Raw genomic sequence first — 21498 nt, forward strand, 5'->3', positions numbered from 1 at the left:
CTCAGGAGAGTCTATCTTCTTTCAAACATGGAAATTTTGCAGTAGCAGTCTGCTTCCTTAGAGAAATGAGCTCAGTGCTACTCCCACTCTTTCCAACCTCCAGAATGTAGATTTTCATCTTATACAGAAATATTCCAGTAAATGTCAAGCTGAGGAGTCCCTGAGTGAAGGGCAGGCTGGTTTACCTGTTCACTTTCAAAATCACAGAGTGCTTCCACAGGGATAGGTTTGAGAGGTGTTTCACGGCGGTACTTGAGGGGTACCACTTGCTGGCCACGTTTCTCTAGAGACTGTACCACATCGTTGTACTTGTCCAGAGCTTTTTCCTGATCCTGAACAGGAAGACATGACACTGAAGTCAAACAATTCTCTGTGGAGATAGGTGGGGTGTGTCTGATATCACTGGGCAGAGAATATTCTCAGGGCCACACTGTCAAAGGGCAACTGAATATGTTATTGGTAGACAAGAATCCCAAAGTGATGTGAAAAAGGGTGGTTTCCAAGTCCTGGGTTGCAAGATTAGGAGAGGGGAGATGTCCTTAAGCCAGCTATGGGGTGGTTGGCCCAAACACTCACATCCATTTCCCGTAGCAAAGATTCAATTTGGTATCTATCCTTGAATTCAGGACTGTATTTCTGGTTTAGGTCTGTGTCTACTTTCCTCAGCAACTCCTGGGCATCTTTGACATCTTTGTGAAACTGTGGAGGACAAAGTGTAACAAATCCATCACGAGCAGGAAACCCACAACCCTGATGTAAAAAAACTGAGAAGGAAATTTGGGAGAGAAACTAAGTATCCCTCCTCAGTCTAAAACATTGATGTGTATAGGTGGTTATCTGCATAGGGGCCTACCACTCCCTACTCCTTCCATTTTGGGTGTTTGTCTTACCTTCCTTATCTTGAGACCCCCATAGCCTGAGCAAGAAATGCTGGGTTCACCTTTTATGCACAGATCACAGATGCAGGAGAGCACTCAGGGGCTTTAAGACTACTTGAAAGGGTACTGGGATTCCTCCCCCAATCCCCAACCTTGGCTCACTAAAAGGCCTTGTTTCCAGCAACACAAAGTTTTTCTTAAATAGCCACTTGAGTGGTGGATTCAAAAGTTATAATGTTTAGAAGTCATCAGTCTAGTGGATCACCTCAGCAGGCTAATGCCCCACAACCTTCCTGTCAGGCCAGTCTTGCCATGTAGTTGGATCCTTCATATATTTTGCTGAGCCTCCTTCCTTCTCCTGTCCCTTAAATGTGAACATAACCCACTGCTCAGTCACCTGCTCTTTTGACGCTTTTGCTCCTGGAAATCTCATTCATTTTCTCCAATGATCACTCCTACGTAGATTATCAAATACAAGTCTCCAGCCCATGATCTATTATCTTTTTTTGTCCCACCTTTCCAAATTTCTTCTTACTATTCCTCAACATGTCTAAAACTGAACTTGCCCTCTGTCTTTCCCAAGCTGCCTCCTGATATCCCTTGTTTTTGGCAATGCACTGTGCCATCATTTCCCAGTCACTGAAACTTGGAATCATCTTTGAATTCTTTGGGTTTTTTTCTCCCATATCCATTTGATCACTATGATGATCCTTTCATAATGTTTTGCATCTGTTCTTGACTTTCTATTTCTATCAGCTTTCTCTCCCCTGTCCCGACTCTTCCCCATCTCTCAGTTCTTATCACTTCATTCCTGAAGAATTCATTCTCCATTGGAGTCCTGCTCTTTCTATAAACTGCTATCATATGAATCTAATGCACACACCATTTTCATGTAATTTTCTTGCTTGAACACCTTCACTTGGCTTTAAAAATATTAAACTTATGGTATAGTGATTTAAGGTTTGTAAATTATCTCATTGTATTCACACAGCAATCTTAAGAGGTAGGAAGTACTATAATTTACATTTAACAGATAACAAAACTGAGGCATATAAAGGTTAATTTGCCCAAGGCCATATGACCAATATGTGACAGGGTCAAGACATAAATGAATTAAAACTAGGGCTTGGTCCCAGGGCTCAGAATTGACAAACTAAAATTTATACCAGGTGAACTCCACTGGTGTTCCAAGAGGTGACCTAATATTATCCTGGAGTCCTTGTGACTCAGTGTTCAGTGGTGTTTTATCTCCTCCCCACAAAGTGGCATCTCAGGGTTTATTCTTGTCTATCTCTTTCCCCCTCATGGGCTGGTATCTGGGGGGGTCTGACTCCTACACTATGCTATTTCCCACTTTTCCCCAGAAGTAGGACTGGTCTACAGTTCATCATGTATATTCTTACCCTTATACCTTTGTTCATGGCATTTGTTCCACCTCAAATGCCTGCTCTTTTTTTCTTTGTTTACCTGAATTTTACAAATCCTTAAAAGGCAATTTAAGTGAAACCTTTGCTGACTACTCTAGCCCATAGTAATCTGTCCCTCTTCTAAACTCCTTCAGTACTTATTAACTGTATATAGCACATATGTATTGCCTTATATTGTCAATATCTTTTTACGTACAGATATTGTTTCTTCCAACTGAAAGTAATTACTTGAAGTCAAGGACTAAGTCTTATGCTTCTTTGTACCATACTTGGCACTTACCATAGTAACTTACACATAGAAATACCTAATAAATAGATAAATTTTGGATTCCTTTCTTTTTTAATCCTCTTTTCCCAGAACTCCTGGTTTTCATAAGAAGAAGGAATTGGAAAAATTCTGGAGGTCTTTGGATTCTGTCTTTAGGTTTTCCTGTTTATATTTGTTCCTCTTGAATACACACAAAAAAGGGAATTTCTGGCAAGATAGTTGAGTAAGAGGTTATGTATAAGCCTCATTTCCCCTTACCATCTCAAAATAGCTAGAAATGCATCAGATAGATAGTACCAACAAGAAAATGTAAAAAGGGAGGACTTTTTAGAAACTTTGTTATTTCAGCTATCTTAGGAACAAATGAAGTTTTTAGGAGTCAGTTGCCATAATACCTGGTGATAATCCTCCATGTATTTCAAATGACTCTCCTCACAGATGAGCAGGTTCAGATACTCCTTCCAGTCAGCATGGACTGCCTCCATGTGAGCCTAGGAGATGAGGGAACACACAATATAAACAATTCAGGTTGCGGGAGAATCACAACTGGTGGGCATGTGTGGGTAGAGTTCCTGAATTCAAGACAGGTAGGCTGGGAGTCCTGCTCAGGATTGGAAACTGTCAATCAGAAGAGTGTTTACATGGAACCTCTGTTAATCGGACTCAGTCATATAGAAATCTGACCCTCTCAACAGAGACAGAAATGATGAGGGGAAAGAGGGAGGTCACTTTGAGGTTGCCTGTAGTACAGGGATGTGTAAAAGGTGGAGTGAGTGAGAACAGAACTGAGGCTTTGGCACAGAGCCAAAGTATTGAGAAGGCATTTTTGAGTGTGCACACATGGGCTCAGTGTGGTGTGGTTAGGAGAAACAGAGGCACACACTCATTGAAGAGGGTGCAAAACATATTTGAATTGCTGAGATGTTTGAGAACTTGGGAGTGACTGACTCCTGGTTCTCATAAGAAGATGAAGTAAAGAAACTGTTCTTGAGAAATTTGAATTGGGCAGTACCTCAATTGAGTTCCTTCCTGGGTGTTCAGCAGCCAGCAGCTGATCGCCTTCACTGTGTAGCTTGTTAATTCTTTCCTCTTTGGCCTCCAGGTTCCGGTTGATAAAATTCTAGGAAGTGCAAAAGTGTATTTCTTTGAAGCCCCTTTGTATCTTTACTCTTGTTATACTTATCTTGCCAGATTTTTTGTCACCCACTCGAGCTTTCTGAGTCCACTGACGTATCTGAAGATCCTACATGGTCTTAAATTGGGCCTTTTCTAAGAAAGTTTGACTAAAACCTTGAGATGTGCTCGTATATACAGGGAAGGAAGAAATGTTCTCATAGTTCCTAGGTTTAGAGCTGGAAGGAACTTCAGAGGCCATCACCTGCAACATCCTGATTTTACAGATGAGGACACTGAGCCTCATAGAGTGACTTGTCCAAGGTCACATAGGTAGTAAATGCCAGAGGTTACATTTGAACTTGGGACTTCAAATCCATTGCTCTAATCCTTTTTTCCCTTTGCTTCTGTGGTTTGGATGAGGACACCAGCCTGCTCTTAGACACTAGGGCCTTCCAGTAATTGACAGGTGCTATGATTTTGTATTGGGAAGTGTACAGAGGTGTTAATAGTACTGTAGGGACTAAAGCTTAGCTAATCACTTGTTCTGGACGCATCAGAAGCCATTGTCCAAGACTGAGTAAGTACCTCATACTGGCGCCGGCGGCTAGGGTAGTCTAGGTTTCGGTCACTCCAGTCATATTGCATTCGGCCTTTGGCCTGCTGGTCCAACCAGTACAGTTCATTGGTGCAGCGCTGCATGTAGTCCTGAAGTGAGCTCAGGTGCTGCTGCCTTGCCTGGGATCCTGCCTGTTCATGACAAAAGAAACAGGTGTGAGTCATAGCCTACCACCCTACCTTCTTTTGCCATGCTGGCATCCTAGGGCAACTTCCCTGTCAGCACAGGGTGTCAGGAGAGTATGATTTCCTAAATTCTGTCCCACATTAGGAATTCTCTTCTGTTCCTATTGTATCCCTGAGTATCAGGGATATCTCTACCCTCTTACTGCTCCATGACCCCATCCCTTAGGCTTCATCACCTCCTCCTCATTTCTTGTTAACACTTTACCAACATAAAGGAGTTTCTCACCAGTAGTTTTTGATACTTGGCCTGGAGGTCACTATTCTGTTCCTATAAATAAAAAGACATAGATTAAAACAAAGAAAACCCAGACTCCCTTCTCCTACCATCTCCCTGTCCTTGAAGATTTTTTCATGGTTTCTGCTGTACCTTATCTCCTTCCTTGGCAATATGGGGTCCAATAGCTTTGACCTCATTGTGAAAGATGTTGTGTTCTTCTACCTGATGGTCAACTAGTGGCAGGTCTGTCCCAAAGTTCTGATTGCCAAGTATGTCCTGAAAGAGAGGGAAGGTAAGAAGTTGCAGAAAAGAGAGAAGTTTAAGACATGATGAGGGTCTATGCCTAAAGCATAATCAGTATTACTTAAGAGTGCCTTGTACCCATTCATCCACTCTTCACCAGACATTACAATGACACAGTCTTTCCTGGCTCAGTTAGGTATTCCTAACTAACCCCAGGTTGTAGAGAGAGGCTCTGTTGAATTCCTATTGCCCCTGAATTATAAATGTCATAAATTAGGCTAGGGCTCCCATACTTGGCCAGTGATAATAACAACATATATTAATACAGCATTTCACATATATATGTATACATATATATATATATATAAAATCTCATTTTTTTTTGCCATAACCTGTGAAACAGGGAGTGCAACTATTATGCCCATTTTATAGATGAGAAATTTGAGGCATAGTGAAGTTAGGTGACCTTTCCTCAAGGTCAGACACCTACTAGACAGCAGAACTAGGACTCTTCTGATTCTAAATTCAGGAATTTTTCCACTGTCCCATGTTGCCTCTTAAGAGAAAGAGAGAGAATCTAGGAGGCAACCTCCCAACATAATAGAGAGGTGTCTCACTGACCAGACCCTGGGTCTGTTTCCAGAAAGCATTGAGCAGCTTCTAACTCCCATGTAATAGTCCATTTATCTGTCACCTAGCACCTCCCTGATGAACAAGCACTTAAAGGAGTGCCCTGAGGGCCTTGTGCAGGAAGGCTCATACCAGTTTCTCATCCACCACAGACGACCAGTTGACTTTTGGATCCACCTCCTTAACAGTCAAATTGTAAATCTGATTGTGCTTCGTGCGTAGGTTTGCCACTCGTTCCTTCAATTGCCGGATGCTGAGGGGAAAGAGAATCCAAATTCATCAGTGGGAGTCTGTAAAGTACTGATTTCAACCTGTATCTCCAAAGTCAGCATGAAGTAGGGGATAGAGAGCTAGCCTGAAGGCCACCAAGACCTGAGTTCATATCCTGCCTCTTGATACTGAGAATTCTTTAAGATTACAAAGGAAAGAGAAGATATACCAGTGAAATTATAGGTCTAGGTCCTGCCCTGCTTCCAAAGTCATAGCCTTACCACTGTCTTGGACCTGTTGTTCAAGATTTGGTTTCCCCATACTGAGTATTTCAGGGATTCCCTCCCCCCCTTACCTCCAGAATAATCCCAAATTCTGAGAAAATGTTTTACTTCTACATTTATCTCAAATCCAAGTACAAGGAAGCTAGAGGTACTACTCCATGGTTTTAGGTTGGTGGAAAGTACTGAGACAAGTCACTGTTGTGGAAATGGAGCAAATACCCCTGGAGTTAGGGGACAATGATTGTTCTCATAAAACTAACTTAAATTACTAATGGGAACTTTGTAAACTGAGACAAATTTTTAATTCCTCTCTCCTTGGCTCTAAGTGAAGTAGTTTACCATGGATGATCTCAACAGAGAAGAAGACTGTATAACCTGACGTAGTGAAAAGACCCTACTCCAATCAAGTCAGAGATATAGTTTTGAGAGATAGGGGATTAATACGTACCATTTTGGACTTTTCTAGGAGGTAAAATTTCCTCCTTCCTCTTGCCTTCCTACCTCCTTTGCCTTATTTCTCCTCCTCTCTCTTCCTGAACAGTCTTCCAGTGAATCTAGCATTAGGAGAACATGACTTTGTTCACCCCTGCTCACCCCTGCCAGTGAATTACCAGGACCAAGGTTCAGATGGAGTGTGATGGCCTTAGGTGAATGCAGAGTTGGCAGTATACAGCATAATCCCACAAAGCAATACTATAATCCCACAAAGCAGTACTGGCCTCCCGTATCCCTCATGCCTCTGGGCAGGGAGCCCAGCATCTGCATCTGATACTAATAGGATTTAAAGAAAAAAAAACCAAACGACCTACTCTTCTGCAATCATATCTCCCTGGGGGTGTTTCATGTGCTTAGCAATAGCTGCATCTCCCTCCAAAACATAGAGGAGTTTTTCTGATTCAGAAATCTTCTGGAGTGAGTGTTCTCGGTGTTGAGCAGGCTGGCCCTCCTTTATCTTTGTCAGGTCCTATGGGCAAAGGAAGAAAAGTTAGGCTGGAACAGGGAGCACTGTGTGAATTATAAAACTTAGTGTACAGGAAAAAGTGTGCATGAAAGGGAAGAAATTTTTTCCAAAAAATACCTTCTCAGCACAGGTCAATCAGCAGGTGTGTGTGTGTGTGTGTGTGTGTGTGTGTGTGTGTGTGTGTGTGTGTGTGTGTGTGTGTGTGTGTGTGTGTATGTCTAACTTTAATATTAACCCAACAGTCATAGAATGTTAGAACTTGAAGGGATGTTAGGAATCACTGTGTCCAACATCTTTACCTCATGAGAAGGGACTGTTATGGGTGGCTGAAGATCTGGCAGAGCTAATTTCTTTCTATTCATATACTAAAAAAAATCATGTACTAGCAAGCGTTAGTGATGGTTTATATTTACGCTAGATCAGTGTTTCTCCAGACATGGTCCAGGGACCCTTCTCAGGGAGGTTGAGAGGTCAAAACTATGTGACAAGATGTTTTAACTTCAAATATTGTATAAAGATTTATGTATGCAGGCATGCATATACACACACACACATATTATTACACGAAAGTTCTTTGTACAGGGATTCTCAATTTATAAGAATATAAAAAGAAGCCCTGAGACAAAAAAATATGGAGAACTGCTGCACTAGATCATAGGACTGATCATAGCTTTAGAACTGGAAATTATCTTAGAGGCCATCACTTTCAGCTCCTTCATTTTCCAGACTAAGGAACTGAGACACAGAGATGTTAAGTGACTTGCCTACAGTGAACTAGTCTGATTCTTTGGCAGGACCCCAAGTCCAGCACCCTATTCCCTATTCACTGTGCTGTCTAGTGGCCTCCACTAAGTATCTTTGAATTATGTTGGTTAAGAATTTGTCTAATGCAGTGAAGCCAGTTCTTTTGTCTCTTCTCAACAGTGCCTACTACACCTACTACAAAGCAGGTGTTCAGTATATGCTTGTTAACTAACTCATTGCTGAGACCTCATAATTTCAATACAAACAATTCCTTTTAGGTATAAAGTCAGTTTTTAGTTTCATTTGGTGTAAATTAGCTTCTGCATATTACTAATGATCACTTGTACACTGTAAAGCTACTGTTTAGTAGCTTTACAAAAGTTTAGTAGCTTTACAAAAGGTAAATGGACATTAAAAAGTAGCCTAAAGTAGCAGAGAGAGAGAGAGAGAGAGAGAGAGAGAGAGAGAGAGAGAGAGAGAGAGAGAGAGAGAGAGAGAGAGAATGAACAGATGGAGAGCTCAAGTCTTATGCCAGGGGCTATGAAACAATGAAATAATGAAGAACCAAAAAAATATAAAAATATGTTGGGAATATCTTCTGTGGAAGATTTATAGAAATTCATGGAAAAGGATCTTATAGGACAAGAAGGTATGAATGTATTGAGATCTGTGTCTGTGAAGGAGGTATCCAATCAAACTGATGGGATCACAGCCATCAAAGTATAAAGCCAATTTTAGTGTCTCAAACCATCCAAGATCCATCAGAACTTGGCAAGCCCTTAGTCTGGATGAGATCTCTAACACTGTTCTTTGTATCTTACACTCACAACGGTCACCATGTAACAGTCCTGCTTAGGGTTGGAAACATCATTATTATCCCTTCAGGAGGTCAGCCTTCTATCAAGGAGAAGAGTATATGGCTCATTGTCCCTCTCCCTGCCCTGAAGGAACCATGAGGTGTGGGAAGGAAAGGTGAGAGATGAGACATGAAGAATGAGATATGAAACTTTATTTTAACTGAAATTAAAGGACAAGGTAAAAAATTTAAGGGGTGGAAGAGTGAAGGGTAGAGTATGAGGTAAGACAGAGGAAGAAGGGGAAAAATGGAGTATATATCTAAAGCCAGGTGTATATCTAGCCCTATATCAAGGAATATATGTGTATATATTTGTATCCTGTATGTACACATGTGTATATATATATGTGTGTATATTATATTCCACACACATGTGTGCATACATGTATATTGTATCCTATACACATGTGTGCATATATGTATATTGTATCTTATATATGCATATGTGTATATATGGGAATATGTACACACATGCATATATATGTATATATTGGGTTCATCTGCATAGATGATAATTGAACCCATAGGAACTGATGTGATAAGGAGAGAGTATAGGGAGACAGAGAAAAAGGTGAAGGACAGAACCTAGAGGAGCATTCATGCTAAGGGAGTAGTAGATTCATGATGATCCAGCAAAGGAGACTCAGAAAGAGTGGTCAGACTGGTAGGAGAAAAATCAAGAGGGAGGAGTATCACAGAAGCTAAGAGAAGAAGGAATATCCAGGAATCCAACAGTATCAAAACTGTAAAACTCAAGTAGGCCATTGAATTTAGCACCCAAAAATCATTAATAACTTTAGAGAGCACTTTCAGTCAAGTGGTGGAAGTGGATGTCACGGATATGAGGGACAGAGGTTTGAGTGAGTGGTGAAGAGGTGAAGACAGAATCGAAAATTCTAAGAGTTTCGCAGTAAAACAGAGTAGAATTAGAACAGCTTCAGAGCCAGGAGTGAAAATGTAGACGGGTTTTAAAGTATAGAGCAAAGGAGTTAAGGAAGCTCATGATATCAGTGGCTCACATTTTCTTAGAGAAGAAGGCAATGACATTTACTAACAGAGAAGGAGTTAAAGGAATCATTGAGAACTCAAGAGAAAGTTTGGAAAAGCCATTGGGGGAACTGGATTGGACATTCAAAGAAGAAAACGGTTTATCATGTTGCAACTAGGGGACAGTTAAGATTAGATAACATGAATTTGTAATGGGCATGGTATGATTTCTTGCAATGGAATTCAGAAGATGGGTAAATTCCTGGTTGAAGACTGGCAGGGTCTGAACAGTGGTAGAACAAGAACATAAGGTGATCAGAGTGTAGGACAACGTATAGTTGAATTGTTAACTATTGGATCGAGATTGAAAAGGGAGAAAAGTGAAGGCTAAGGAACTGGGTAAGCAGGAGTGACAGAGGAACTGGAAGCAGTGGTGAGGATGAAGGATACTTAGAGGAGGAGTGAAACATGGGGGAGATGGAAGGGTAAGAGATCTTAAACCGAGAAGGGAATTTCCAATTAGAATCATGGAGACAGCTCAGTTATAGTTGCTGGTGAGTTGAGGTCTAAGGTATGATCATCCTTGTAAGTGACTGAGCTAAAGTGAAGCTGTCATTCTGGTGTGCACGTGCCCTCAGAGCTCATCTTTCCTTCTTGACTAACACAGCTGTTTATGTTCCAGGAAGCAGACTTCAGTTTTTTCAGGAATAGTCAATCCAACACATCATGTTAAAGAACTCTTATTTTTGATACCCTTGGACATAGGGTTAGATGTAGAAGCAGCTTCTTTCTTTCCTCAGTCACTAAATTTAGTTTAAATTACCTTCTTCCTTTGAATAACATTCAAGATTAGTGTGATGCCTGAACTTGTCCCAAAGTGGTACAGAGGCAGTTTATATATTTATATCCACTATTTAGATGTAAGGGAGAAGGAAGTTGTTGGGGATCATGCACAGAGACAAGGGACAGAGAAGGGCCAGGGCTGGGGCAGATTCACAAAAAGGAACTACACAAGAGGGGTGAGTGAGTTGGTGCCAAAAGGGGTGTAGGAGGATAAGATGATGATTGTGGGATACCAAAGAGCCTGATACTTACACTTTGCATCTTGGAGTCAGTGTCCACGATGTTTCTCTCCACCTGATCGGCATTTTTTTGAAGTTGCTCAATCAACTCTGACAGCTCTTTACTGGAAATACTGTGAAGAAAGGACTAGGTATGTTAAGGACTAGGTATCAAGGATCATCATCAGAAACTTGCTCTTATCCTCCCCTAATGCCAGAGACATAGCTCTTCAATTGGTCCCTCAATCCTTCTCATACTTTCCCTTCTGAGTAAGCCTTTGAGCTTACTTCTGGTTTCTTGATGCGCAGACTAAGAGCCACAGACTACTAAAGCCACAGATCTGGGTGGAATCTTTCTCTGATCCTGATAATCTTCAGAGTAGATGCAAGACAGGGAGGATCAGTCCCCATGGTCTCCTTGAGTGGATACCCCGTTTTATTTGAGGACTTGAGTGTCTGAGCCTTCAGGGTTGCAACTGACCCCATGCCTAAAAGCCACAAGTGTGGTAGAGCACTAATAGCATTCTTTCCTGAATACTGTCTACCTTCCAAGTCATATATTATATGAGGATACTGACCTGGAGTATCTTCCTGTTTAGGGGTATATCCTTGCACTAATTCATTTATATGCCCATCCAACCAACATCTATTAGTTATTCAACTATAAATATAATAAAAATAATGATGATCACATGGGAGAAAACAATTTGAATACCATCTTAGACACTAGTTGGATCTACTGGGCAAGTCTCTTAACCTCTCTGAACTTCAGTTTAATGTGTTAAAAAAGGGTTAACCCTAGTTCACAGGGCTGTGGTAAGGATCCAATGAGATGCATTAAAGTGCTTTACAAATCTTAAAGTACCATAACATAAATGTTTATTGTTATCATCATCCTCATCATCATTATATAGCACCTTTTGGTTAAAAAGTGCTTTCTTCACAACCACCTTGGAAAATACACGGTATAAAGATCATTATTCTCACTTTATAGAGGAAGAAACTGAAGTTTAGAAATATTTGATTAGCCCAAAACCGTGATAACAAACACTGTGATTTGGACCATCTCCTAATCTCGACTCCCTCCTATGATTTCACAGCATATGAAGTGGACTCTAGAATATGTTTCAAATGAATGGTTGGTGAACATCTAGAAAATAAAATAGTTATCCAAAAAACCAGCATGACTTCATCAAGATCATACAATTAGAAGAAAAGCAAGAAATGGGAAAAAAAACTTTCAGTAAGTATCCCTGTTTAAGGTCTCATTTCTAAAACACATGGGGAACTGAGTCAAATTTACAAGAATAAGTCATTCCTCAATTGGTCAAATGGTCAAATAATATGACTAGGTAGTTTTCAAAGTGAAAAATATCAAAGCTACCAACAGCCACATGAAAAATTACTTCATATCACTAATAATTAGAGAAATGCAATTAAAACAACTCCAGGCTACTATCTCACACTCATCAGATGACAAAAAAGGGAAAATGACAAATACTGGAGGGGATGTGGGAAAATCGATACACTAATGAACTGTTGGTGGAACCATGAACTAGTCTATTTTCTTTTTTCTCTTTTTTTAAAATTAAATTATTTTATTTGTTTTCAGTGTTCTACCGTCACTTCCACATAGCTTAGATTTTTCTCCTCTCCCTCCTCTCTCCCTCCCTGAGACAGTATATAATCTTATATAGGTGCTACATATACATTCCTATTAAATACATTTTCACCCTAGTCATGTTGCATAGAAGAATTAAAATGAATGGGAGAAACCATGAAAACAAAACAAAACATAATACAAAAGAAAATGGTCTGCTTCAATCTGAGATCCAGTTCCATACTTCTTTCTCTGGATGTGGAAGGCATTTTGCCTCAAGAGTCCATTGTGAATATTTTGAGTCCTTGCATTGCAATGAAGTACTAAGTCTACTGGAAAAATTCCTCACACACTGGTTGTTGCTGTGTACAAAGTTCTCCTGGTTCTTCTCCTTTCACTCAGCATCAGTTCATGTAAGTCCTTCCAGGCCTCTCTGAAGTCTTCCTGTTCATCATTTCTTATAGCACAATGGCATTCCATTACATTCATATACCACAATTTGTTCAGCTGTTCCCCAGCTGATGGGCATCCCCTCAATTTCCAGTTTTTGGCCATCACAAAGAGAGCTGCTATAAATATTTTTGTGCATGTGGGGCCCTTTCCCATTTCTATGATCTCTTTGGGATACCGTCCCCAGAAGCGATATAGCTGGGTCAAAGGGTATGCTCATTATTGTAGCCCTTTGGGCATAGTTCCAAATTGCTTTCCAGAATGGTTCGATCAACTCACAGCACCACTAACAATGAATTAGTATTCCAACTCTCCTACGTCTTCTCCAACATTTATCATCTTCCTGTTTTGTCATGTTAGCCAATCTTGTTTTGATTTGCTTCTCTCTAATCAATAATGATTTAGAGCATTTTTTCATATGACAATAGATAGCTTTAGTTTCTTCCTCTGAAAACTGCCTGTTCATATTCTTTGATCATTTACCAATTGGGGAATGACTTGTGCTCTTGTATATTTGACTCAGTTCTCTATATATTTTAGAAATGAGGTAAACTAGTCCATTTTAGAAAGCAATTTGGAACTATGTGGAAAAAGCTATTAAACTGAATATACCCTTTGACCCAGTGGTACTGGGCTATATGCCAAGGAGATCAAAGAAAGACGAAAAGGACATTATATATATATGGCAGCTCTCTTTTGTAGTGGCAAAGAATTGCAAACTGGGGGGATGCCCATCAACCAGGGAATGGCTGAATGTGATGAAATGTTATTGTGCTGTTAGAAAAGATGAATAAGATGGTTTCAGAAAAGTCTGGGAAGATCTCTATGAATTGATATAAAGTGAAGTTAGCAGAACTAGAACAATCTACATAGTAACTGCAATATTGTAAAGATAGTCAACTTTGAAAGACTTAGTAACTCTGAATAACACAATCACCACAATTCCAGAGGACTCATGATGAAATAAGGGGCTATCCATCTCCAGATAAGGTATCTGCTGGACCCAGAGTACAAATTGAAGCATCTTCTTTCCTTCCTTCTTTCAGAACAGGCTTACACAGAAATTTGTTTTTCATGACTATACATATTGGTAATGAGTTTTGTTTGTTGGGTTGAGGAGAAAGGAGTAAAAGAGAATCTGGAACTTAAAAAAAGAATAAAAAAACCTGTGTTTTAAAAATAAAATAAAATGTAAAATAAAAATAAAAGAACAGATCATGCCAGATTCACTTTGAGAGGTTTACAAGACTGGTGAGGTATCATTGTATAGTGCAGTAGTGTCAAACTGGAGATCCATGTTGACTTAGAAAACTAAAAATAGATATTATCCGTGGTTTATTTTTATTAATTTTGTTAAACATTTCCCAACTACTTTTTAATCTGGTTCCAGCTGCCCTCAGGAATTTTGTGACCTATCAAGGTTGATACCTCTAGAGTTGTGGATAGAGAGCTAGCCTTGGAACCAGTCAGGAAGACCAGAGTTCAAGTCCCACTTCTGATCTATGTTGACTATGTGACTTGAGGCAAGTCTCTTAAGGCTGCTCTCTAAGTCTTTAAGTTACAGAGAATGCACCTACTTGCACTGGTAGAGCCATTCCTCATCGGGGTGTTCCCTTTGCCAATGGAAATAAAGGTCCCCTCTCTATCTCTACTACACTAGTAGATCTTGGAATGCTGTACATATAGTTTCCCTAGATTTCAGCAAAGTATTTGACAATGTTTCTCATGGTCTCCTTGTATATAGATGAAGAAGTGTGGGCTAGGCAGTAGTACATTCAGGTGGATTTAGAACAAGTTAATGTCTCATTATGTTCTCTAGTGGAGCGTCCCTGGGAATTGTCCTTAGTCCTATATTGTTTAATGTTTTTATTATCATATTTGCAGATGTCACAATGCCAGGAGGGGGAGCCAACACTTTAAATAATATTAGGAATATTAGATCTCAGGCAATTGGAACAATGGGGCATACCTAACAAAATGATCTCTAATAGGGATAAATGTAAAGTCTTACATACAGATTCAAAAAATCAACTTCACAAGTATGAAATGGCTGACAGTACAGTTATATTAGAGTTCATATGGAAAAGATCTGAGGGTTTTAGTGGACTGCAAACTCACTAGGAATCAATAATGAAAAATGGCAGCCAAAAAAATCTAATATAATCTTAAGCCAAATAAGAGAAGCATAATATCTAGAATAAATGTGAAGTATTGTGTTTAATTCTGGGCATTACATGTTAAGGATGTTAACAGACCACAGAGTATCCATCAGAGGGCAACCAGGATGGTGAAAGAGCTTAAGCATGATTGCAATAAGTGAAGATGCTTAGTTTGGAGAAGGGAAGTGTTAGGGGAGGAGCCAGTAGTTACAATCTTCAAGAACTTGAAGGGCTGTCATAAAGAAGAAGGTCTGCATGACCCAAGAAGACAGAACCAGGAACAATGGATAGAAGTTGTAGCAAGGTAGAATATAACTAGATGAAAAATTCCCTAATGCCTAGAGATATTAAACAGTGAAATAAATCATCTCTAGAGGTAATCCTCCTCAGCAGAGGTCTTCAGGTGGGAATGATGCCTAGGGATTTAGGTTTGTGAACTTTCTTCCAACTTGGAAATTTGGTCATTCTGCAAGTCTCTAATATCTAGAAACTTACAATCCGCTTGAAGATTGTATACAGAATTTCATACAGAAAAATTAACAAAACAAGAACATAACAGCACAATACAATAACGTAAAAGGTACCATAGGTTATTAAGTACCAAATGAGTTGGGCAGAAAATAAGTCCTATGAATTCAGAAAAGGGAGAAGTAACTGTAGGTTGAAATTTTCAAGAAAGCTTCATGGAAGAGGAAGATTTTCAAAGATTATCTAGAATGTGGATAGGCAAGAATTAGATCTACTCTGCAATGCTCTTAAATCATGGAGATTATAGAAAGGCTAAGGGGAGGTTCCATTGAAATTTTCAGCACTAGACGGACTCAGTACAATGTATAAAGTTTTATGTATAAAATTTTCAGCCAGTATACCTTAACACAAATGTGCTTACCCCACTGTAAAATTTTTCCTTGAGTAATTTAAGGCTGACCATCCTTGACTGCATTGGCCTTGACCAGTCTCTTATTGTCAGGCATGCAAATAATTCTAATCCTAAATCATCCATTCTTTACCCAGTTTGGCCACAGTGTCTATGGTCCACTTCCTTCTAACCATAGTATTATGACACAGAGAAACCATGTCCTTATTCAAATAATTAACTAGTGACTGCTCTCTTCTTTGAAAGACCTTAAAGTATTAGGAGGGAGACTTTGCCTCTCCTCTCATTCACTCACCCAGCCCTAAGCCTCAATGTCACAGACACATCAGACTGGTTCCCAAACCAGTTCCCCAGTCTTTGCCTCCCCAGTGGCTTCATCAAGTGTAGGAAGGCATAAGGCTTTGGGACCCCACCCTTAGGCTATTTTTCAAACAAAGAAAAGTCTTTGCCACCCAAGATTTAAGTGATTCTGCTGAGAGAAGGGTCAGTTCTGGAAGCTTTGTGGGCTTGTATTCAGGAGAAGGGATGAAAATAAGAATGTAGCAGGATTATAAGGCCAGTGGCTGCATTCTGTCTTTTGAGGCCTTCTTAGCCCCAGACACCACTCAACACTGCTTGAGACTAGGAACATTTAGCTTCCAAGATGCCTACCCTGACCACAGCTTTCCTATGGCTCTGGAGCACTGAAATGGAGCAGGTATCTTGTAAAGCAAAATGGTTCTAAATCCTTCTTCTTTTCTGTGGGTGAAGGTGACCTAGAATCATATAATCCATAGAATATTAGAACTGGAAGGGATCTTTAAGAGATGATCTAGTACAGGGGTGGGGAACCTGTGGCCTAGAGGCCACATGAGGCCCTTTAGATCCTAAAATGAAGCCCTTTGATTGGCTCTACTTGAGGATCTAGAGGGCCATATGTGGCCTCCAGGATGCAGATTCCCCACCCCTGATAGTCTAAGCCACACATATACATGTGAGTGTGTTTATACATTTTGTGAGTTGTCTGAATTTTGGTGCCAGGAGGTGCCTGGAATGTGGGAGGGACCTGGAATTTGGAGTGAGTGAGGTAGAGCTCCTCCAAGTCCCAGAAACCTGTAGAGCCAGTCCAGGCCCTTTCATCTCTGTAATGAATATGTATTTGGGCAGCCAGATGTTTCACCCAAAGTCTGTCAGAATGTCTGATGGAGCTGATAGGGGCCCCTCCCTACCATCCACTGAGCCCCAGCCCTGTTTCTGTTCCCACCCTCCCACAGTCATTTGGACCAGCACAGAATGGGAATCTTCCGAGGAAAAGATAGGAAGGACCCCCAGGGGAGGGCAAAGGGTGATGGAACTGAAAGAAAGGAGGCTCTTGGAGATGAAGAAGAAGGAAATGAGAAAGGGAAGGTGGGTCCCAATGTGAGTAGGTAATCCATTCATTACTTTTTCCGTTCCACTCACTGCTTTTTTCCAGGACCTAACATTGTTTGGCACATAGTAGGCACAAAGAAGTCTTGTTGATAGATCGATTTTCAAGAATAAAACAGTTGGAAGCAACCTGAAAACCAGACTTACTTTCCAACTCACTCACTCCAGAGAACTTCTGGATAGAATGAATAACCCTGAGCCCTCCTCTCCTTCTTCGGAGGCTGAGAACAGGTAAAGGTAGGAGAGGTCTGAAGCTTGGACCTTCAACCACATGGCATATCCCAAGCTGGGTTCTTCCCTAAGACCTCCCCCCCTTCTCTCTCCTAGGGAAGGAAGAATTGAAGAAGGCTATAGAGGAGACCCCAATTATTCAGAACTCAGCTGTTTGAACTGCTTAAAAAAAGTCTAACTTTCACAATTTATTGGAAAACTTTATTCACTGGGACTGACCCTGGCAGATGAATCAAGTACCAGGACTTTTCAAAGGAACAATCTTAGAAAAATAGGCAGGGAGAAAGAGAATTAGGTAGGTTCCCATCCAAGAGGGGATACCAGATCTAGTGAGAGGACTGATCACTTTAATTTTCCTGAGATGAGATTAGCATCAGTTAAAAGATGAACAAGGAAGGGTGAGGCAGAACTGAAACTGGATCCCAGAACATTTACTGTTTCCAGGAGATAGCCCTTGTATACCTCTTAGATTTCCCCATCTTTGAGCTGAGGTTCTTACAGTCAATGCTGAAGAACATGCAGTCTGCAGAGGCCAGGGGATTCCAAAGTTTTATTTCACAATCACATTCAGGAAGAGTGGGTGTAATAATGGAGAACAGATTCAGAGCATATTTCTCCAGAGGATTAGGCCTTGTTTTCTTCTCTTTTGGCCTGGTATATTAGAACATGGATCGCTTCCAGGAAAGTTCAGGGAGGGTCTCTGTCCAGGGTGATAAAGAGGAACTTTTGTTTACTCATTCTGTTTACAAGTCTATTTACTATATTCCCTGGTAAAGAAGGGAAGACTTGGTCCAACTCAAAACCCAGAAGGACTGAACTACTTGTTGGTTATTGGCGTGGACATGGAAGTTATAATTCTCTGGACTGGCTTTTTCGAAAGTTGAAGCTACTCCAGGAGAATATTTAGAGGAAACAGAACAACCAGACCCAACTCTATCTGGGTTTGAAACCTTAGGTGCTAATTCAAAACAGCCTCTTCTTTGTCTTCTGTGTGCATGTGTGTGTGTGTGTGTTTGGGAAGGGATTTGAGGAGACAAAGGGAAAAGAAACAGGGATCTCCTGCACAAATACAGAGTCCCTGCTTTACCTTTCTAGAGACTGGGAGAAATTGTCAGCATCATTTACAATCAGAAACTCTCTGTACAGGCAAAGCAAAGCAGGAGATTAGAAAAGTTGGAAATGGGGAAAGCTTCTGAGGTTTCCCTCAGGTTCCATCATTGCCCAGGACAGAAGACATGACTATTATTGAAAATAGAACATGTATTCTTGGGCCCAAAAACAGATGAGAAAATGCAATTCCTTCATTTTTTTTTTTTTGGCAGGTATGGGGAATCTATGGATGCAGAATATTGCATATGATGTCAGACTCTGTTGAACTAAAGAAAAATGAACTTTTTCTCTCTTTTCCTTTTTCAAGTTTTGTTTCAGGGGATGGCTCTGTGGGCAAGAGAAAGGATGGGGACATATTTGGAAATGCAGGTAATCTAAAAATAAAAGATAATAATTTTTTTCTAAGAAATAGAATGTGAAAGAGGAACATTTTGGATCAGAAAAGATTGGAAAACACCTTTATTTGTTTTTTTAGGTTTGACCCGTAACTATCTTTTAATTCTGGGAAAATTCTGTCAAATCCTCACTACTTTAATTTTCTCAACATATCACAGAGTCCTATTTTACTTATGAGAAAACTGAGGTAAGAGCTGACAAGTGATTCCTCCCCACACAGTCTGTCTGACAGAACTAGAAAAAGTCAATCTTGTTGCATTAATTTGTCCTCCAGGTTCATGCATATTTAGGAGTTGGTCTGAGATCCTTTTATGGATGTTACAAATGCCAGTACCCATGGCACAATGTCAGAACCAGTTGGGACTTTAAGAACTAAAAAAAGTGACCTGGGATACTTAGATCATTTGAGCTGATTCTTTAGCAGGCTGAAACAGGCTCTTGTTTAGAGTTCTGGATGTATCCTTGACAATGGAGTAGGAAATTTGGAAATAACAGCAATATTTAGAAATTGCTGTTCCAACATCTGGAGCTGCTCTTCAAACAAAGAGAAGAAATGAAACACTTATTGGTAATGGAGATTTAATTAGGACTTTACAATCCTACAGCCTCAGACTTTCAACAAAACAGGACCAGAATGGAATGCAACATATTAATCTCATGCAAAATTGGCTAATGTTTCCTTCTTCATTTGAGCAGCTACTTAGATTGAGTGGGTTTTGGGGGAAGAGGATGGGTCAGTGTTCATCACTGGAAGGCTGGAAGGGAAGGTGAAAAGGGAGCTGAATTTGGAGTCAGGGGACCTGGAGTCAAATCTTGTTCCTGCTGCTTACTAGCTGTGTGACTGTAGGCAAATCACTTTACTTTTCTGGGCTGGGGACTCATCTGTAAAATGAGGGGGTTGGACAAGATGAACTTCAATCTTTTAGAGAGATAGATAGATAGACAGATAGATAGATAGATAGATATAGGTAGATACAGTATCTATAGAGATAGATAGATACAGATGTAAAGTCTGTAGTTTTCTTGCTTTATTGTCAAACTCCAATCTGTTTGCAGTGAAGGGGAAAGTAGTGGTGGGAGGAATTTGGACACAAAGGCATTCAGAATAACACTCTCTTTCCAAACTTAGTTTCCACTCTTGACCTGGGAGCAACTGGTAATAAGAGCAAAAGAAAGATCCAGTTATTAAGCTCCTAGTAACAGTGGGTCCTTCCACATGACTTGTCCCTCAGAGGAAAAAACCAGAAATGAGTTTGGTCCTCTCTAGAGGTCACCCATCATCTCCTGAGGAGGATGATTAACTAGAACGGGAGAGGAGCTGAAACCTGGGGCCATTTCTGTGGGCGTGTGATTCAGGGAGAGACACCACGCTTTGAACTGAGGGCACCTTTCACCCAAAGGCTTTGGCAGGACCTCTGGATATATCTGTCCCTGTTTTGGAGGTGCAGAGCTACAGTATGAAATACCAAAATTGAAGCTTCTGGCTTGCCACCCCTGGGTACTGGCCAGCTCTACTGAACTTCCCCCCGGAACCTTCCATCAAGGCTGTGTCTGCCAGTCTGACTGTGACCATCCGTGACAGAGAAACAGTCCCTGAGCACCTGGGTCAGCCTCTCCTCTCAACTGCATCCAACCGAATCTTGCTGCCTGGGCTGAGAGCAGCAGGTCACAAAGTCCATCCATGATTAAAATACACTTTTTTGGACCATACAACCATCGCCAATATTTTTTGAAAGTTTCTTAATCACTCTAGGTCTGCTGGAGGGGACTGCTAAGAACCAGAAAGCTCTGTGCCCTTTCCAAATCATGCTAGTGGTTTCCTCTTCCCAGCTGGGTCTCTCTTGCCATGGGGTGGTAGAAAAGAGCCTGGCTTGGATTCTACAATGTGAGAATGGGGCCATCTTCTTGATAGGGCCAGCTCACCTTACTCAGGGGCTGCTAAACAGCCCTCCTGAGGGACCAGAATTGAGTTCTAAATAATCTGGGCTGGATCAGAGCCCAGGACACAGACAGAATGTACCTTTTCATCAGGCCCCAGGCCAGGTATTTCTACCTGTACAGTCTCTATCTCCTGGCACCACCCCTCCTGCCCCCTACCCCCCTTAAAATACCCCCAAGTGCAGTTTTCTAAGCATAGTTATCTTTCAGTATGAGAGAGTTGGATGTTCCCTCTTGGAAAGGTTCAGCAGAACATTGGCCTGAGAGCTTAGGTACAGGGTGTGCTCTATGGAAATACTCCCTGCCATAACCAATTTCATTTTGTATTTCTGGCCCTGAGTCAGTCCCCAGCTCTTAGTCACTTCTATAATCTGGATGAATCCTCCCTTTTGGGGTTAATTTCATTTCAGAAACTTCATGAACGGCCAGGGAAGATGAGTGGTGAGGGATCAAAACCCCAGCCTACAGAGCTGGTATTTCTGGAATGTGGATATGTCCACACCTCTCTGACACCCATTTTCACCTCTTTCCCTCCTCACATCCTACTGTGGCAGGTATTCCTGAGTATTCTGGTGGTATGATCACAGATCAGGGAATGTTAGAGCTAGACCTTAGAGACCATTTCAACCAACCCTGTCGTTTTTCAG

The 21498-nt window shown here is 40.8% G+C and overlaps 1 protein-coding gene across 1 annotated transcript in view; it reads right to left on the minus strand.

Moving 5' to 3' along the window:
• Positions 1–21498, minus strand: part of PPL (periplakin) — a 47816-nt gene that overhangs the window by 13467 nt on the left and 12851 nt on the right. Inside the window, exons 2-11 of the mRNA XM_072608029.1 lie at positions 10718–10817; positions 6884–7038; positions 5713–5833; positions 4858–4983; positions 4717–4758; positions 4275–4436; positions 3586–3693; positions 2969–3064; positions 577–699; positions 186–332 (exon numbers count right to left, since the gene is read on the minus strand). Coding sequence (XP_072464130.1) covers positions 186–332; positions 577–699; positions 2969–3064; positions 3586–3693; positions 4275–4436; positions 4717–4758; positions 4858–4983; positions 5713–5833; positions 6884–7038; positions 10718–10817 — 1180 coding nt within the window. The remainder of the gene's footprint in view (positions 1–185; positions 333–576; positions 700–2968; positions 3065–3585; positions 3694–4274; positions 4437–4716; positions 4759–4857; positions 4984–5712; positions 5834–6883; positions 7039–10717; positions 10818–21498) is intronic.

This window comes from Notamacropus eugenii, chromosome 1 (assembly GCF_028372415.1).
Source record: "Notamacropus eugenii isolate mMacEug1 chromosome 1, mMacEug1.pri_v2, whole genome shotgun sequence".
NCBI lineage: Eukaryota > Metazoa > Chordata > Mammalia > Diprotodontia > Macropodidae > Notamacropus > Notamacropus eugenii.